We start from the raw sequence: 16,162 nt of genomic DNA, 5'->3' as shown, positions 1-16,162 counted from the left end.
GAATAGCCGATCGCAGCCGGGGGAGGTCTCAAAAAGCTTGCCTGAAGTCGGACAGCTCGGAGTCGGCTTCGTCTTCTTCTTCTTCTTCTTCTCTCGGTTTTTTGGCGGATTGCAAACAGCTTGAAGGTGCATACTGCCGCCTCCGGAGTCGGCTTGACTCGGTTTGCATTTATAAAGAATGCACACGTGTTTAATCGTTAATGTCAGATATGTACTAAGTAAATACATTTGTTCCTGCTCAAGATTAGATTCAACTTTATTGTTATTGCACATATTACAGGTACTGAGACAACGAAATGCAGTTTAGCTTCTAACCAGGTGCAACAAGCAGTAAAGTGAAAAGTAATGTACACAATCTACAGAATAAAATATAGAATGAATTGAATGATGAATAAACAGTGAGGGGTATGAATACACTAGATATACACAGCGGCCTGAGAGCAGTATGAACAGTGTGTATGAACACACTAAGATATATAAAGTATGAAAACGGTAAGCAGTGCAAGTAAAGTATAAAATATATGGATATTAATTTAATGATGATAAATATTGTGGAACAATGATGAAAAATGTGAATGGAAGTGGCGACGTAAAACTGACACAAAACAACAACAACATTTTGCCCAGCCAATTGCATCACCAGCACGTGGAAAAAACCACCAATGAGCGCTAAGCTCGAGATACCAGCGAGTCGTTTCCCATCAAGCATTTCGCTTACGCAGCCCGTGGAGAGGAACTGCGCCGCCTCGCCGCGCCTCGCTCTCAAGGCTGCGGGCGTCTTTGTCCCGCGAGATTTCAACGTCTCATGTAGGCGAGCCTCCAGAGCAAGTCGGACAAAATGACTAACCATCATGCAACGCACGAGCAAGACGTTGATCGAAATTGTGCAGGTCTGCGCAGGTCTCGCTTGTCTCAAACAAGCCTTCTGCCTCTGTTCTCCTCACTTTGAGTTTGATGAAGCTGTGAGGAGTGACGACCAACACACTTGTGGAATTTGATATGATGACTCTGGTTGAATCTTTTGTCACAAACACTGCAGCTGTATGGTTTCTCTCCTGTGTGGACTCTCATGTGTTTCTTTAAATCTCCTCTCTCTGCAAAAGATTTCTTACAAATTGAGCAGATGAATGGTTTCTCTCCTGTGTGGATTCTCATGTGTTTCTTTAAATTTCCTCTCTGTGCAAAATATATCTTACAAACTGCGCAGCCAAATGTTTTCTCTCCTGTGTGGTTTCTCATGTGCCGATTTAAATTTCCTCTCTGTTTAAACGTTTTCTCACACAAAGAGCAGACAAATGTATTCTCTCCTGCACTAAGTCTTGAATTACTGACAGGGTCTTGTTTATTTCTCTGAGACTTTGAACCTGGTTCTCTCGTCTCCTTCCAATCAGCCCTGTCTTCAGTGTCAGGTTCAGAAGAGTCTCCAGGGTTGTCCTCAGTCTCTGGTTGTAAATGTCTCTCTGGATCTGAGCTCCTGGCTGGTTCTGGTCCTCCACAGTCCTCTCCATCAGCTTCTGTTTCCAGGTGTTCAGTTTGTCTTTGATGAAGCTGAGAGGACTGAGGTTTCTCTTCATCATCTTCACTCTTCACAGGGACAGGAGTGAATGTGGACTTGGTGATATCAGCCTCCTCCAGCCCTTGAAGCTGCTCTCCCTCCTGACTGCTCCAGAGTTCCTCCTGTTCCTCTTTAATGTGTGGGGGGGGCTCTGGGTCCTCCTGGTCCAGACTGGAGCTCCACTCCTGCTGCTCTGGGGGAACCTCTTCTTTAACCACCACCAGCTGCTGGACGTCTGCAGGAAACAGGAAACACATTCAGAGAAACTGTAGAATATTTGAATTTAAAATCTTTCGACGATTAACACTTCTTTAACTTTGCAGCCTTTATCCATTCCTTATTTTAAATGCTTTTCCAGATGCCCTGGAGAGTTTCAGGACAACAGGTGAGTTAGTACTCTAGCTGATCTAAAACGTAGTTTTACTGCCGCTTAGCAAGGCATCGGCCGTTCACGGAGTGTGATGCCTTAGCCTCATAGTTTGTGACCTGTCTGCAGAGTCGTTAGCTGAGAACTGGTGTTGGAGTTTAAAATCTCTCTCCGCCTCGCTAAACCTGTTTAAATGTATACATCACATCTATTCATCAGATACAAAAGGGATTATTTCCAGTGTTTTAATCTTGATGATTGCGGTTTACAGCTAATGAAAGCCAAAATTCAGCATCTCAGAAAATGTGAACATAACATAAGACCAATACAAAAACTGATTTTGTAATAATATAGAAGTGCTGGCCTTCTGAAAAGTCTCAGAGTAGTCGTTTAGCATCTCTCTCCGCCTCGCTAAACCTGTACTTGGACTCATACAGGTGCATCTCAATAAATTGAATATCATCGAAAAGTGAGTTTATATGAGTAATTCAATTTATAAAGTTTAAATGTATATATCACAGATTCATCACACACAAAGTGAATTATTTCCAGCGTTTATTTGTTTGTTTGTTTTGGCCTTCTGAAAAGTATGTTAATGTTCCTGCTGTCAGTACTTGGTTGGACCTCCTTTAGCATGAATAACTGCATCAATGCGGTGTGAAATGGAGACTATCAGTCTGTGGCACTGCTGAGGTGTGATGGAAGCCCAGGTTGCTTCACTAGCGGCCTTCAGCTCGTCTGAATTGTTGGGTCTCGTGTGCCTCATCTTCCTCTCGACAATACCCCATAGAATCTTTACAATAATAATCTCCAAATTCTGACTTTTTCCCAAAATGTTTACTTTTTCTTAAATGCTGAATATTTAAGAAAATCTCAACATTCTGACTTTGTTTCTCAGAATTACGACTTTTTTCTGGAAAACTCACGTTTATAATCACGTTAATAATGATTTTTCTCCACTCATTAGAACAGAGTGGGCGAGCTGACCAATCAGAGCACAGTGGGCTCATATGGAGGGGGGGGGGGGGGGGGGGGGGGTCGTTTCTCCAACAAGCCGTTCAGGACAGAGAGTGAATGCACATACTATACAGAGATGCTGTTTGAGAAACCAATGTGAGTTAGGAACATTGAAAAATGTAAATCTATTCTAGTAGACCTCAACAATGGAATTATGATCAGTAGAAATGGCCATGACATGGGACCTTTAAAAAGCATCAGTTGAGTGAAACTTCTGTATGACAAGCAATTTAAGATTTGTATTCACAAATCCCAGAATGGTAGACAAGGCTCAACATTATAAATGGCCCGCTGTACCGGAAGCACTATTTCGACCACGGGGCCAGCATAACGTACTTTCCACTTGCCCGCTCGGGCCACTAGAAATATTTCTTAAAAAATAAATGGTCCTGTGGTATTGGCATTTTTGTTAAAGGTCCCATGTCATGGCCATTTCTACTGATCATAATTCCATTGTTGAGGTCTACTAAAATAGATTTATATTGTGCAATTTTCACTCTCTGTCCTAAACGGCTTGTTGGAGCTCCTGCCCCCCCCCCCCCCTCCCTGTGAGCCCAGTCATCTGTCTCGAAGACGGCTGCGAGACAGCGAGACACAGCGAAACCCAGCCCGAAACACACACACACCCGCAGCCTGGCCTGTGCTCAAGCTGAGTTCCGCGGTGTCCCCACACCAGTGAGCCAGCTCACACTGTTCGCTCCTCGCAGCAGCGAGCCTCGCAACGTCCTGCCTAGTGTGTGTGTGTGAGGAAGTCCGCGGATTGGTCCAAACGTAACGGCTTTGACGTTACGTCACTGTACCCAGGAAGAAAAAGAGAAATCTCCAACGAGGCATTCTGGGGCAGCATAGACAGGTCTTTCTGTGTTAGAGTTTTACTCGCTACAGGGTATACTTTGAGGGTTTGTGACTCTGCAGACCGTTTACATGCATAAAAAGCTACATAACACACAAGGGGACGGGTAATAACCAGAAAAGCGTGACATGGGACCTTTAAATTGTTTTGTTTATTAACGCTACAACATAGCGCTTCGTGAGGCGGTTGTTGTTGTCGTATGAAAAGCAAACAGCGGTTTGCTTCGGAGTAGAGCGCAGCGCAGCAGGCTCCCGTGCGCGCTCCTTCACTACAGACTTTCTCGCCAATGTTTTTAAAACCACCGGTAACCGGCCAAGCGCTGAGAAAAAGATCTTCAAAGATCTTCAAATAAAATATAGTCACCGGAGGAGTTAAAGGAGAGTGACCGGGAGTATGAGAAGAAGAGCAGGGCTCGACAGTAACGGTTGCCAGGTTGCCATTGGCAACCATTCAGGAAAAATGTCAACCACTTCTTGGCCTTTGGTTGCCATCAGTGGCAACCAGTTTTTAACATAAAGAAATAAGGACAGCAAAATGTGCACCCCAAAATAGATACATGTGAATTATCTGTTGTATTAAGAGTAGGGGTGCAACAACTAATCGACTTAATCGATTACCAAATTAGTTGCCAACTAATTCAGTCGTCGATTCGTTGGTGACGTCATCACGTGTGTTTTACGTGCCGTTAAGCTCCAACGTTATTGGTCTTTTTATCGGTACCGGAGACATTAAAAAAATACTTGTCATGTATTATTGCTACATAAGCATTATATGGCAGTCTTAGTGTCGCCAACTCGTTTCTAATATGCAAAAAGACAACAAAAAATGCGTCTATGATGTATTTTCGATCTTTCCAATCCAGACGAGAGATCTTTCTCTCCCCCGTCTGTGTGCGAGGGGGCGGGGCAGTTTACACACATGCAGCTGCTACATGCAGCAACACACTGCGGAGATGGCGGAGAGAACGCGCTCCGAGGTGTGGTTAAACTTTACCCGTCTCGATGCTCGTTACCTAAAGTGCAATAAGAGTTTAGCATGTAAGGGCAGTAACCAGTGTGAGAAAAAGTTTTTAGAGAGTACTTGTCCATGGACAAGTGAGTTTGGCAATTTACTTGTCCGAATACATTTTTCACTTGTCCAGAATGGACAAAATTGGGGCCACTGGAATCTTCTTCTTCGTCATCGTATTTTACATTTTCCCACGGTTTTTACGACACCGCTAACGTAAGTGAGCGGTAAGATTTTACTGCATCACACATAGGGTTGGGTATCGTTTGGATTTGAACGATTCTGGTTCTGCTTTTCGATTCCGGTTATTTTCGGTTCTCAATTCCGGTTCTTTGAGAGGGTCAAAATAAGTCAAACTGGGAGAAAAATATATTTATGAAAAGATTAAGTCAAATCTGTATTCCTATTTACAAATCACTTCATACTGTTGAATTTCTTACGGTTATTGAATACAATTATATAAAAATAATCTCTGCATTGTTTAGTTAGTTCTGGTGCAGTTTGAGAATGTACAATTGGCCCAGTCTCCTCTGATGTTACACTGCAACCTGCCTGTGAGACAAAGTCCAACCACACATGTCCAACACATAGGACATAACCTAATAATAATAATAATAATGACACATTAGATGTATAGCCTATAGGCCTAGCGCTTTTCTACAACTCAAATACGCTTACACATGTCCTGCAATACACATGCTGCAGCTGCCCAGCTGCTCACTGTTTGTAAAAGTAAATAAATAGTATTTTCATTTCAATAATGTACCTTCTATACCCTGCTTCATAAACAATACTGACATCCAGTGGCGTGCACAGACATTTATAGGGGCAGGTGCTCAAGAGAAAAAAAAGGGGCACCTTCTGAGTCGTTGTGGCGGTCGCGCCGAAATTGTGCGCTCCGAAATTGTGCGCAAAAATTTGCCGGATAATGGCGGATTTTGTTACGTTTCTTTTTGGTTTTGGTTACTCTATTTCGGGGTTAGGGTTATGTTATTTAATTCTTATTTTTGCCTGATTTTACTGATTTATTATCAACATTTTTATTATTTTAACATTTATTTGTATTATTCTAAATGACTTAGGGGGGTCCAATCTGAAGCTAGGGGGGGATGAAACCCCCCCCCCCCCCCCGGGATTGACGCCCCTGGTGGAACCGCCGGCTGCCTTAGTAGTGTGAGATTTATTAAAAGGCACATCTTGTATGTCGTAATTGCATATATATTTATTTCAATAACCATATGCTGTCTGATGCAGATGCCTATCTAAAACAAATCAAATAGTAGGCTTACTAGCTTCTACACGCTAAAGCAACTGTAGTCAGGGATGCAAACTCATCGGGTATGAAAAAGGTGACAAGGATCCGAGCCCCCGACCCCACGGAATATCGGCTTTAAAATGAGGAATAACAGAGGATTTTAGCAGTCAGAACAACTAAAGCAGCAGGTAATAATAACAGAAACGCCAAAGAGTTACATCTAATAGAAATATATAAAAGCATTTATTTTAATTGTGTAGCAGTCAGTTTATAATTTTGGCAGCACTGTTGAGCATTTTGAAAATGTATTTTCATGCCTCTTAGTATTTTTATAATACTTTTCTACTTTCACTTGAGGAACATTTTGAATGCAGGACTTTTACTGTAACAGAGTATTCCTACACTGTGGTACTTCTACTTTTACTCAAGTACAAGATCTGAGTACTTCTACTTTTATTAAGTACAAGATCTGAGTATTTCTACTAAAGTACAAGATCTGAATACTTCTACTTTTACTCAAGTACAAGATCTGAGTACTTCTACTACTAACAGCTGTTCACCAGCGGCTCAGTCTGTGCCACAGTGACTCTGCACAGTTAACGAACACACCGTAGATAATGTAGCTGACCCTCATCCCGGAGCAGCAGAGTTCAGCCGGCCCGACAGGCAAGAAGACTCGAGCACACAGCTCGCGCTTCATATATTAAAAAATAACACCATGCGCACATAACAGCTCGCGACCGCAGATTATTTCGGCGATTAGATAAAATGTAAATTATATTTGACGCAACTTTAGTTACATTTCCATGACTTTTCCAAAACTTTGGGAAAAATATTGTTTTCCATAACTTTTCCAGGGCCTGGAATTTGCATTTTGAATTTCCATGACTTTTCCAGGTTTTGAATGACTGTACGGTACGAACCCTGTATAGTTTAGTTTGGCATCTGATTTAGGGGATTAAACAATACACTCGTTGTATTTGTTACCTGTTGGTTACTGACTTGGTCGTCACTAGGGCACTTTTAATCGTGTTGCTGCGTGCTGCTGCACCACACACCCGCTGTGGCCTGTCTGACTGAGTGACTGACTTAGTGATGTGTCGGTCGCGAACGAGCCGGCGCAAAGAGCCGGCTCTTTTAAGTGAACGACGGGAGCCGGCTCTCGCCCGCGAACGAGCCATTTTTGCGGAGGGATCTAGATCGGCATGAAGGCACATTTGCAATGTGCACATTATCCCGCTTATTACATGGCCACATTCTCAACAAAGTAACGACATGACTCCCAATAGTAATGGAAATGCTTTTATGGATTTAGAAAATGATTTTATTGATTTAAAAAATAGTTTTATGTATTGATTTAAATTGACATGCATCCGCTAAGAAAAGTAGTCCGTTGTTACTGTTTGAACTAACGTAGCAACGGCAGGAACTGCTTCGATAGTGTTTTTGATTACAGATTTGAAAACGTCGTTGCTTGCTTTAAAAGTAGCACAATTCATTATGTCAAACCTTGGAAAGTATCTAGATATCCCTGCCCTAATGCTAAAGTAACTGGCAACTGAATATGTGTCGCCGTTTGATGTCTATGTCTGGACCGCTGCGTAAAAAGGAGGGTTTCTGCCCCGTTACTTCTCTTCTTACTTCTATAAGAATAAAACACGGAGGACGGAGATCTCTTTTTCTCCCCCTCTTCTGACAGCCCAGCAGCTGATCTCAGAGCACGCTCCCCTCTCCTGCAGGGGGGCGTGGTCAGCTGCAGCTCACAGAATCAGCCCCCTGCAAAAACAGCGCTGGATGGAGCAAATAGAGCGAAATGAGGCATGGCTAAAATACAGGATCTTTTTGGTATTTTGAAAAAAAACCTATATTTATATACTTTATATACTTTATATAGGTCGATACAGTAGCCCCTTTTTTTTAAATAGTTTTTATAGGTGTTGCTATCTGTTTTGTGTAGTGTGGTTCTACAAGCAAGTCAATGCATTCATTGGGTGGTATCAGAGAGTTGCACGGGTCTGTAAATGCAATGAAAACATTTGGCCACAGCAAATCATTTATATTAAACATGTAATTTTTACTTTTGAATACTTCAGTACAAAGGATGTATTGAATAATTTAAGTGATATATGTGTACACATATAAATCATTAGTCAAAACAGGGCTACATTTGATTTAATTAAAAGGTATAATAAGTGGTAAACTGAAGAGCCGTTTGGGAGCCGAAAGAGCCGGCTCTTCTTGGTGAGCCGAGCCAAATGATCCGGCTCACCAAGAAGAGCCGGAATTCCCATCACTAGACTGACTGTCAGCTCTGCGCGCTCACGTTGAGAGCAGGGAAGGGAGGGGCTGCAGCCAGGAGTACGGGAGTGCCGCGGGGCACGCGTGGGGATGTCTGACAAAATTACAACGCGCATTTGGGGCATTGTTGTATATATTAGAAGCTTTTAATCCAGAATTGATCGATGTTACCATGAGCCACATACAGTACACTGTAATTTTTTTTTTAAACTGTAAAAAACGAACTTTCAAAAGGGCACATTGCTGTCCAGAGGGCAAAACGGGCAGGTGCTCAAGCACTACCTAGAGTCTATGTGTGCACGTCTCTGCTGACATCCCTGTGCTCCTCTGAGTCTGGGGGTCCGGGGATGTGAGGACAGCGCGAGGACACAGACAGGGAGGTTGCTTTACTTCATAAAAGGAAATGGTGGTCAATATTAACAACATAGGAGTTAAAACGCTTAATAACCTTCATTATGCGTTAGAGAAAGAACATAAGAAAGTTTGACAAAGATGAGGCTGTTAATCGGGCAGCGGATCCGCTGTGTGTAGAAAGAGAGAGAGACGCTGAGCTGCACCGTGCAGCGATCAGCTGATACGGAGCATAGATAGAGCTGCAGTCCGCGGGGCTCGGCCTCGCCTCCTGTCCTCACAACTCTTATTAATCCCGGTACCGGACAATTGATATTTGTTCCTAATCGGAACCGTGTTTTGCTTCCCAACCCTGCCACTGTGCTACACTTCCCGCCCCGTCTAACTGTACAGAAAGCGGCGAGATGCATTTCCTTAGGAATCGACAAGCAGAATCTAAACGAACAATGGCGGACACGTACAATTTGCGATTGAGTTCTGCCTTTTGTAAACTGAATGTATCAATAATTTGTCAATAAATCAGGCCGAAAAACGTCACTTGTCCGCCGGACAAGTCAATTGAAAGATCTACTTGTCCGATATTGTAAATAACACGTCCCGGACGGTGGGACGTGTACTTTTTCGCACACTGCAGTAACACGAGCAATTTGTCTAAACATTTAGCGAAAGTGCTCCACAACCAGACGGAGGAATGCACCGGGTTCAACTGTCTTTCTAGCAGCTCTGTAGTCCTGCTGTCAGCATGCCAATTGCACGCTCCCTCAAAACTTGCGACATCTGTGGCATTGTGCTGTGTGATAAAACTGCACGTTTCAGAGTGGCCTTTTATTGTGGCCAGCCTAAGGCACACCTGTGCAATAATCATACTGTCTAATCAGCATCTTGATATGCCACACCTGTGAGGTGGGATGGATTATCTCGGCAAAGGAGAAGTGCTCACTATCACAGATTTTTTCAGATTTGTGAACAATATTTGAGAGAAATGGTTATTTTGTGTCTATAGAAAATGTTTTAGATCTTTAAGTTCATCTCATGAAAAATGGGAGCAAAAACAAAAGGGGTGTAGAGTTATTTTTTTGTAAAACATCCTTCACTTCCTGAACTGGCTGCAGCATCAGGAGGCAGCCTCTGAGAAGTGCAGCACCAGCGCGTACACACCGCCTTCACTGTGTTCCCCACTGCAGGCTGCTACGTTTCAACCACACACACACACCCCGATTACTCGTATGAAGGAAATGTCCGGTCACAAAGGCGCATGATGTGTGTGTGTGTGTGTGTGTGTATGTGCTCTGCTCAGCTCCGCTGTGTGTGTGTGTGTGTGTGTGTGTGTGTATGTTCGGTGTGTTTGTGTGTGTCCAACAATGGCATTTGTTTTCAAATTACCATGAACAGTAATTTACACACATCTGGCCAACTCCATAGGTATGTGGGTGTTCCCAAAATAAGTTAGTTTAATCTTAATGTAGTGCTAAATGCTGTCGGAGTGCACCGGAACGAACGCCCCGGTATGACGTTATTATTGCTGGCAAACAAGCCCAGGGGTCTCACTGACATTTCAGTTGTATCAATATGTGTACAGTGGTCCTAATTTGTTTTAATTGTATCCTGGTTTTAAACTTTGTTAATATGTTTTGGATGAATATTGTTCTATTATTTGTTCAGGCTGTTACATATAATTAGCCACTGTTGCCACCTATATTAGGCTATATTATATTATATTAATATTTGTAAAGCGGTCCTAATTTTTTGTTTTAATTGTATCCTGGTTTTAAACGTTAATATGTTTTGGATGCATATTGGTATTTCTTCAGGCTGTTAAATACAATTAGCCTCTGTTGCCACCTGCTGGTGAGTAAATATTCAAATCAGTTAAAATTGACAACCGATCCGCACATTTTTTTTAAATGTATCTGCCGGTCTTTGGCACAATAAAGGTTGGGAACCCCCGAGCTAAAAGGACTCCGAGTGTTTAGATAGTTAACTTTAGTCTAAGTTATCTCAGTGGGTCTCAAATGGTTTGGTCACAAATTATTCAAAAGACTATCTCTGAGGCACACCTTCATATGATCATTATAGTTATAAAAAAAATAAGAGAATAAAGGAAAAACAGTTATGAAATCTACTATATGGCAGTAAAACAAGAACAGAGTTTAAAAGGAGAGTGATTTGTAAAATATCCATAAAGAAAAAGGAAATCGGTTTCATATGGGTGTTCCCGTCTGGAACACCACCACTAGTGTGCCCTTGAGGAAGGCCTTAGTTACTCCAGGGAGAATGTCCCTGTAATTGGTAATTGTAAGTCGCTTTGGATAAAAGGGTCAGCTAAAATTAAATGTAATGTGTTGAGAGATGTATCCATAGATCTCTTAATGTTGCTCTCAAAGTGCACCAGATTGATGCTTTTAACTTCAATATTTAAAATAAATATATTCCCGGGGGAACATCCCCCTGTACCCCACTAGAGGAGGTGAAGTCCGCCCCCCACTCATAAAAAATAGCACTTTACCCCTGCCTATATGCCGTGAGCTGATTATCTAGCCTTCATTGTAACAGTCGCGGGTGTACTGTGTGCGTGTGGGGAGTGTTTTTGCAGTAGACCAGGGATCGGCAACCCCTGGCATGCGGCACCGTAACCAGTGGCACACTAGGAATAAGTGTGCAAAAATATTTAAATTGTATTTTCGGATCCTGAACAAGACCGCCGCCAGAGCGCGTCTCCCCGTTACCTGCAGAAGGAAGCCATGCACGCAACGCAGCCCCGCTCTCTTTAACTCCAGGCGACTTTCTGCCGCTTTCCTCCGTGGTGCTGATCGTTTCACCACGGAGGAAAGCACTTCACAAATTGCAGTAGGCCTACCCATAAGGAGCTGTACAAATGCCGCAGTTGTTGCGTGGCTGTGTCTTTAGTGGAAAGCCCAGGGGCGATCTGCTCATCTCTCATCGAAATAATATGCTACAAAGGGGCGGACTGGCCATCTGTGTGTTGAACTTTCCTGTCGGCTCCCAGACCGTAGTCGAGGAGGGCAGAAGCAACAAGCTTCAGGTTCAATAACCCACTTTAGCTTCAATGACTGGAGAGAGGCGAGCTCTTCTTGGGAGGCCGTTGCATTTATTTAGCTGTTCTTCTGTTTCACAAAATACATCACAGACCTCTGTTTTTTCTGCTTCTTCGTTTCACTTCCAGAAACATGCACACGTTCTCTCACTGTCGCTCTACCATCCACACACACACAAACCACACCCCTCTCTCTCTCTTAAAAGGGACAGCGATCTCATCTCACTCTGCATGACCCTAATATCATAACATGTGTGCTCTGGAGAATCACAGAACGGACGATCGTCCTTATTATTATGCCGTTTAAACCAATTATTTAAATGTGTTTGTTAAATTCGGCATCATGTAAGCAGTGGCGGCGGGTCATTAGGGGCAGGTGGGGCACAGCCCCACCTAGTGTCAGAAGAAAGTATTACAAATAATGATTACAAAAAAATACTAAAAAATAAATAAAAAAACATATAAAATATATTTTAAGGTCATGTTTAATAATCTGATTCGTCTGTACATTTCTGTTTTAGTCTGTGTTCTTCTAATTAGTGTCTAGAGTGCCGTTTTGAGCTGTTTAGAGCCATGTGGGACAAAACCCGATCCTGCCCCTCCCTCTCACTGTCTAAGTGAACGGTGATTGTAAAAACTACACTGCGCATGCTCAGAGTATTTTTCTATTTAATGTGTGTGGCAAAAAAATAATGACCGTAGGGGCATAGTGCTCCCATCCCCACCATACGTCATCTCACATAATTCAGAATTGATTGGCTGTAAGTACTCACGTGTGCAGTGCTGCGAAACGTCACGTGTAGTTTGAAGAGGAGACGAGAGAGCAGCATATAGCTAACATCACCAGCGATTAAAAGAAGTAAAAAACTGAAAGAAAATGAATGAAGTTGACCATTTACTGGAGCACACATTTGAGACACTTAGTCTCGGAGAGAAACTGGAGGTAAAGCGCCTCGGTGCCCACCATCCACCGGATTTCCAAATGGTCCAGACTGCGGGCAAAGTTAAACGTGGGTTTAACGCTGAGTGGTTTGCTAAAAAGAAATGGCTAACGGCGAGCATCCAGAAGAATTCCCTCTTTTGCTTTCCTTACCTGCTTTTTGGTGAAGATCAAGGTACTTGGTCGAGGACAGGTTACAAGGACTTAAAGCATCTTTCGGAGAGGACAATGAAGCATGAGAGCAGCAACAGTCATTTGGAAAATGCCGTAAAATTGGGATTACTTGGAAGGGTGAATGTTGCAGCTCAGATTGACAGCGCCTACAGACGCGGCATTGATTCTCATAATAGGAAGGTAAAGAAAACAGGTACGTGCTTGGTCGGATCATCACCTGTATTAAACTGTGTGGGAAATGTGAGACAGCACTGCGGGGCCACAACGAGTCGGCGGACTCTCTGAATCCAGGGATATTCAGGTCAATTTTCGAGACAATGTGTGAGGGCGATTCCAGGCTTCAACGGCACTACGAAGCTCAGCTTGTTTTCAAAGGGACATCAAGCACCATACAGAATGAACTCTTGGACTGCATGTATGATGTGTACAGGGAGGAAATAGCCAAGCAAGTGGACAACACATCATTTGTTGCCGTTCAGGCCGACGAGACAACCGATGTCTCCTGTAAATCGCAAATGGTGATTGTGCTGCGATACATTATGCCTTGGTAAGTTCATTTATGTCATATATTTTGTTGATCTTCTGTGTTTTGCCTCTGCTGGATCGATTGATATTGTGACCTCGATGATGAGTGTCTGTGTTTTCCTTATATTTACAGTCTATGGTGTTTTAATGCTAAAGCATTACGGTTGTTGTTATTGTTAAGAATTACTTTGTGATGGTGACCTTTACTCCATGTATGAAGGTGCATTACTATGACATCCCCACGCTGTGTACGTAAATGTATGCGCTCACAGTGTTGCTCCTGTGGTCTTCAGTATGTAATTTGACACTCCCCCTCTCTCTCTCCTCCCCCCCTCTCTCTGTCCCCCCTCTCTCTCTCCTCCCTCTCTCTCTGTCCCCCCCCCCCCCCTCTCTCTCTCTCTCCCCCGACCTCTTTCTGCCCCCCCAGTTTTGTACACCTAGAAACGCCACTGCATGTAAGTTGCGCTGACAGGTCCACACACTGCTTCCCCGCAGCAAGGCTCCCCCCGCCCTCCTGCTGATAGTTCACAAGCGCAAAGCTCCTCAACCCCCCCCCGTTGATAATTGTCGATCGTTGGCACGCTGATAACAAGTTTTTTTTTAATGGCACTTCATATCAAAAAGGTTGCCGACCCCTGCAGTAGACAATTCCACTGTTGCGCCACTGTGGGCTAAGCCCCGAATGTTTTCAGGTCCAGGCGACGCCCCTGGTGTCAACTCATGGCTCGTAACACGTCTTGTGAATTCTCCGGCCGAAGCTCCAAATAAACCGTCAGTGTTTGCCATCAAAGCTCCTGCTCTCCCCGTGTGTCTCTGGAGTCCTGTTTCCAATTACTTCAGAAGTTCTCTAAACTGGGTAACAGGGGCGCTGCACCCTCTTACTCTCAGCATGCACCCTCATACCAAAATGCAGATTTTCCCCATAACATTTTAAAGTGATGCCAGAAAAATAATATTTATGTTCATCAAGAAACGGTATAATTACTCCAGAAATATGAACATGGTGTCAAATAGAGCGTCAGGCGGCAGAGACAGCTATTAAGAGTCTAACGAGTTAATACAGAGTCTAAAGAGTGAGAGAGAGTGAATAAAGAGGGAACAGACCTGCTCTGTGGATCTGAAGCTTAGCCTGTAAAACAGCGTCCAGTAGTTTCCGGTGTCTCTCGTTCTCCTGTTTTGAACGAGACAGTTCCTCCTCGTACTCTGCTATCGTTCTTTCAAACAGAACAAAGATGTCTTCAGCAGCTGCAGTGAGTCGCTGCTTCACCAACGAGAGCAGCACAACACTCATGTTTACTAAATCACCACTTCCCGTTTCTCTCACTCTGTGTTGCTAGCGTGTTACCAGCTAGCATGCTAAGCTAGCATGCTAAGCTAGCTTCTAGAGTCCGAGGTAAAGGCTTCAGAAGAAAGAGCACAAAGTCAGAGGTTCATCCAGACACACAGACGATGGATGGATCAGCTGCTCACATACACTTCCTCAGGAACACCGAGAGAGAACCATGGATGTAGAGAGAGAACCCACGAGACGCGATCTGGTTCCAAGTTAGAAAGTGCGGGACCATCACTTCCGGTGCAGAGGACTTCAAAATAAAAGCGAATATAATTTCCCCTTAGACAATACCTAAACCTTTAAAATACACAGACATGGAGCTGCGCAGAGAACCCGGTTTATTCCTCCTGAAACACCTTTATTTATATTATATGTATTTCCCCTCTTGCTGTAATATAATATTTGTAAGAAGAGAAATGCAAAGAGAGACAACGGTGGGTTTTGTTGTGAAGGCCAGCACCGGAAGTTCTGTTTCAGGATCTCCATTTGCAAGTTAGCGTGCTAGCCAAGCCCCCAGGAAGTGCGCCGGACTCAGATGAAAATATTCGTGCTGGCCAAACGGCGGTACTACACTTTCCATTGACTTACATGGGGAAAGAGTGGTCTGTAACTCGTTGGATAATTTTTTTTAAACTAAATAAACTACCCAGTATGAACACTTGTATAGCCCTTATTAAAAACATTCGTTCCTCAAGTTGTAAAAATGTGCTAATAACGTTATTCTGAGAGTTATTTCCCTCTGCATTATGAACGCGCATCTAACCCACGGGACCGCGCCGCCCGGCACGTTCATGTTACGTGTCCCGACCAATCAGAGCACACTGTGCTCACAGGGAGGGTGGGGCTGGAGCTACAACGAGCTGTTAAAGGCAGAGAGTGAAATTCAGTGAATACACGTAGTTTACAGAGATGCTGTATGAGAAACCAATGTGAGTTGCGTTTATCTTTACCCATGGATGCACAATGGGAACGCATCCATATCGTCTTACTGCCATCCCAGGGAGCTGTAATAATGGATATATTGCACATGTTTGCTGTAATTCATTATCATACTACATGGGCTGTATGATTAAATCTTGTACCGTAAATGTTGTATTAAATAAAGTTAATATTACCGACATTATTAACGTCCCTGTAGCTTCGTATTGCACTAAGAAGCTTATTGCACTGTATATAAATATATATATATATATAATATATATATATATATATATATATATATATATATATATACAGTGCAATAATAATTTCATGCTAAATGAAGCTCTGTTGGATATCACTAGATCCTGTTACAGCGTAATATAAGTACATAACGATTGATGTGTACATTAGCATCATTACTAGCTAGCCGCTAGCTGCTAACTGCCGCCTCGTTCATATCAAATCCATGATAACAACAAACCATTACCATTACCAAGCTGTCATGAACGC

The 16,162-nt window shown here is 43.2% G+C and overlaps 1 protein-coding gene across 1 annotated transcript; it reads right to left on the bottom strand.

Moving 5' to 3' along the window:
• Positions 1-867: 867 nt before the first annotated feature.
• Positions 868-14,942, bottom strand: LOC117542287 (zinc finger and SCAN domain-containing protein 12-like). Its single transcript, XM_034209855.1, has 2 exons — positions 14,503-14,942; positions 868-1,790 (listed from the first exon to the last, which is right to left on the bottom strand). The coding sequence occupies exons 1-2, from the start codon at positions 14,687-14,689 to the stop codon at positions 913-915; spliced, it is 1,065 nt and encodes a 354-aa protein (XP_034065746.1). The 5' UTR covers positions 14,690-14,942; the 3' UTR covers positions 868-912.
• Positions 14,943-16,162: the final 1,220 nt, after the last annotated feature.

This window comes from Gymnodraco acuticeps, unplaced genomic scaffold, assembly GCF_902827175.1.
Source record: "Gymnodraco acuticeps unplaced genomic scaffold, fGymAcu1.1, whole genome shotgun sequence".
Classification (NCBI taxonomy): domain Eukaryota; kingdom Metazoa; phylum Chordata; class Actinopteri; order Perciformes; family Bathydraconidae; genus Gymnodraco; species Gymnodraco acuticeps.
The sequence above is the reverse complement of the archived record's forward strand: the minus strand, read 5'-3'. Positions and strand labels throughout refer to the sequence as shown.

Coding starts and splice junctions, on each gene's coding strand:
- LOC117542287 (XM_034209855.1), bottom strand. CDS start 14,689: ATGAGTGTTGTGCTGCTCTCGTTGGTGAAGCAGCGACTCACTGCAGCT. Junction 1,791..14,502: donor GCTTCAGATCCACAGAGCAG/GTCTGTTCCCTC, acceptor TGTTTCCTGCAG/ACGTCCAGCAGCTGGTGGTG.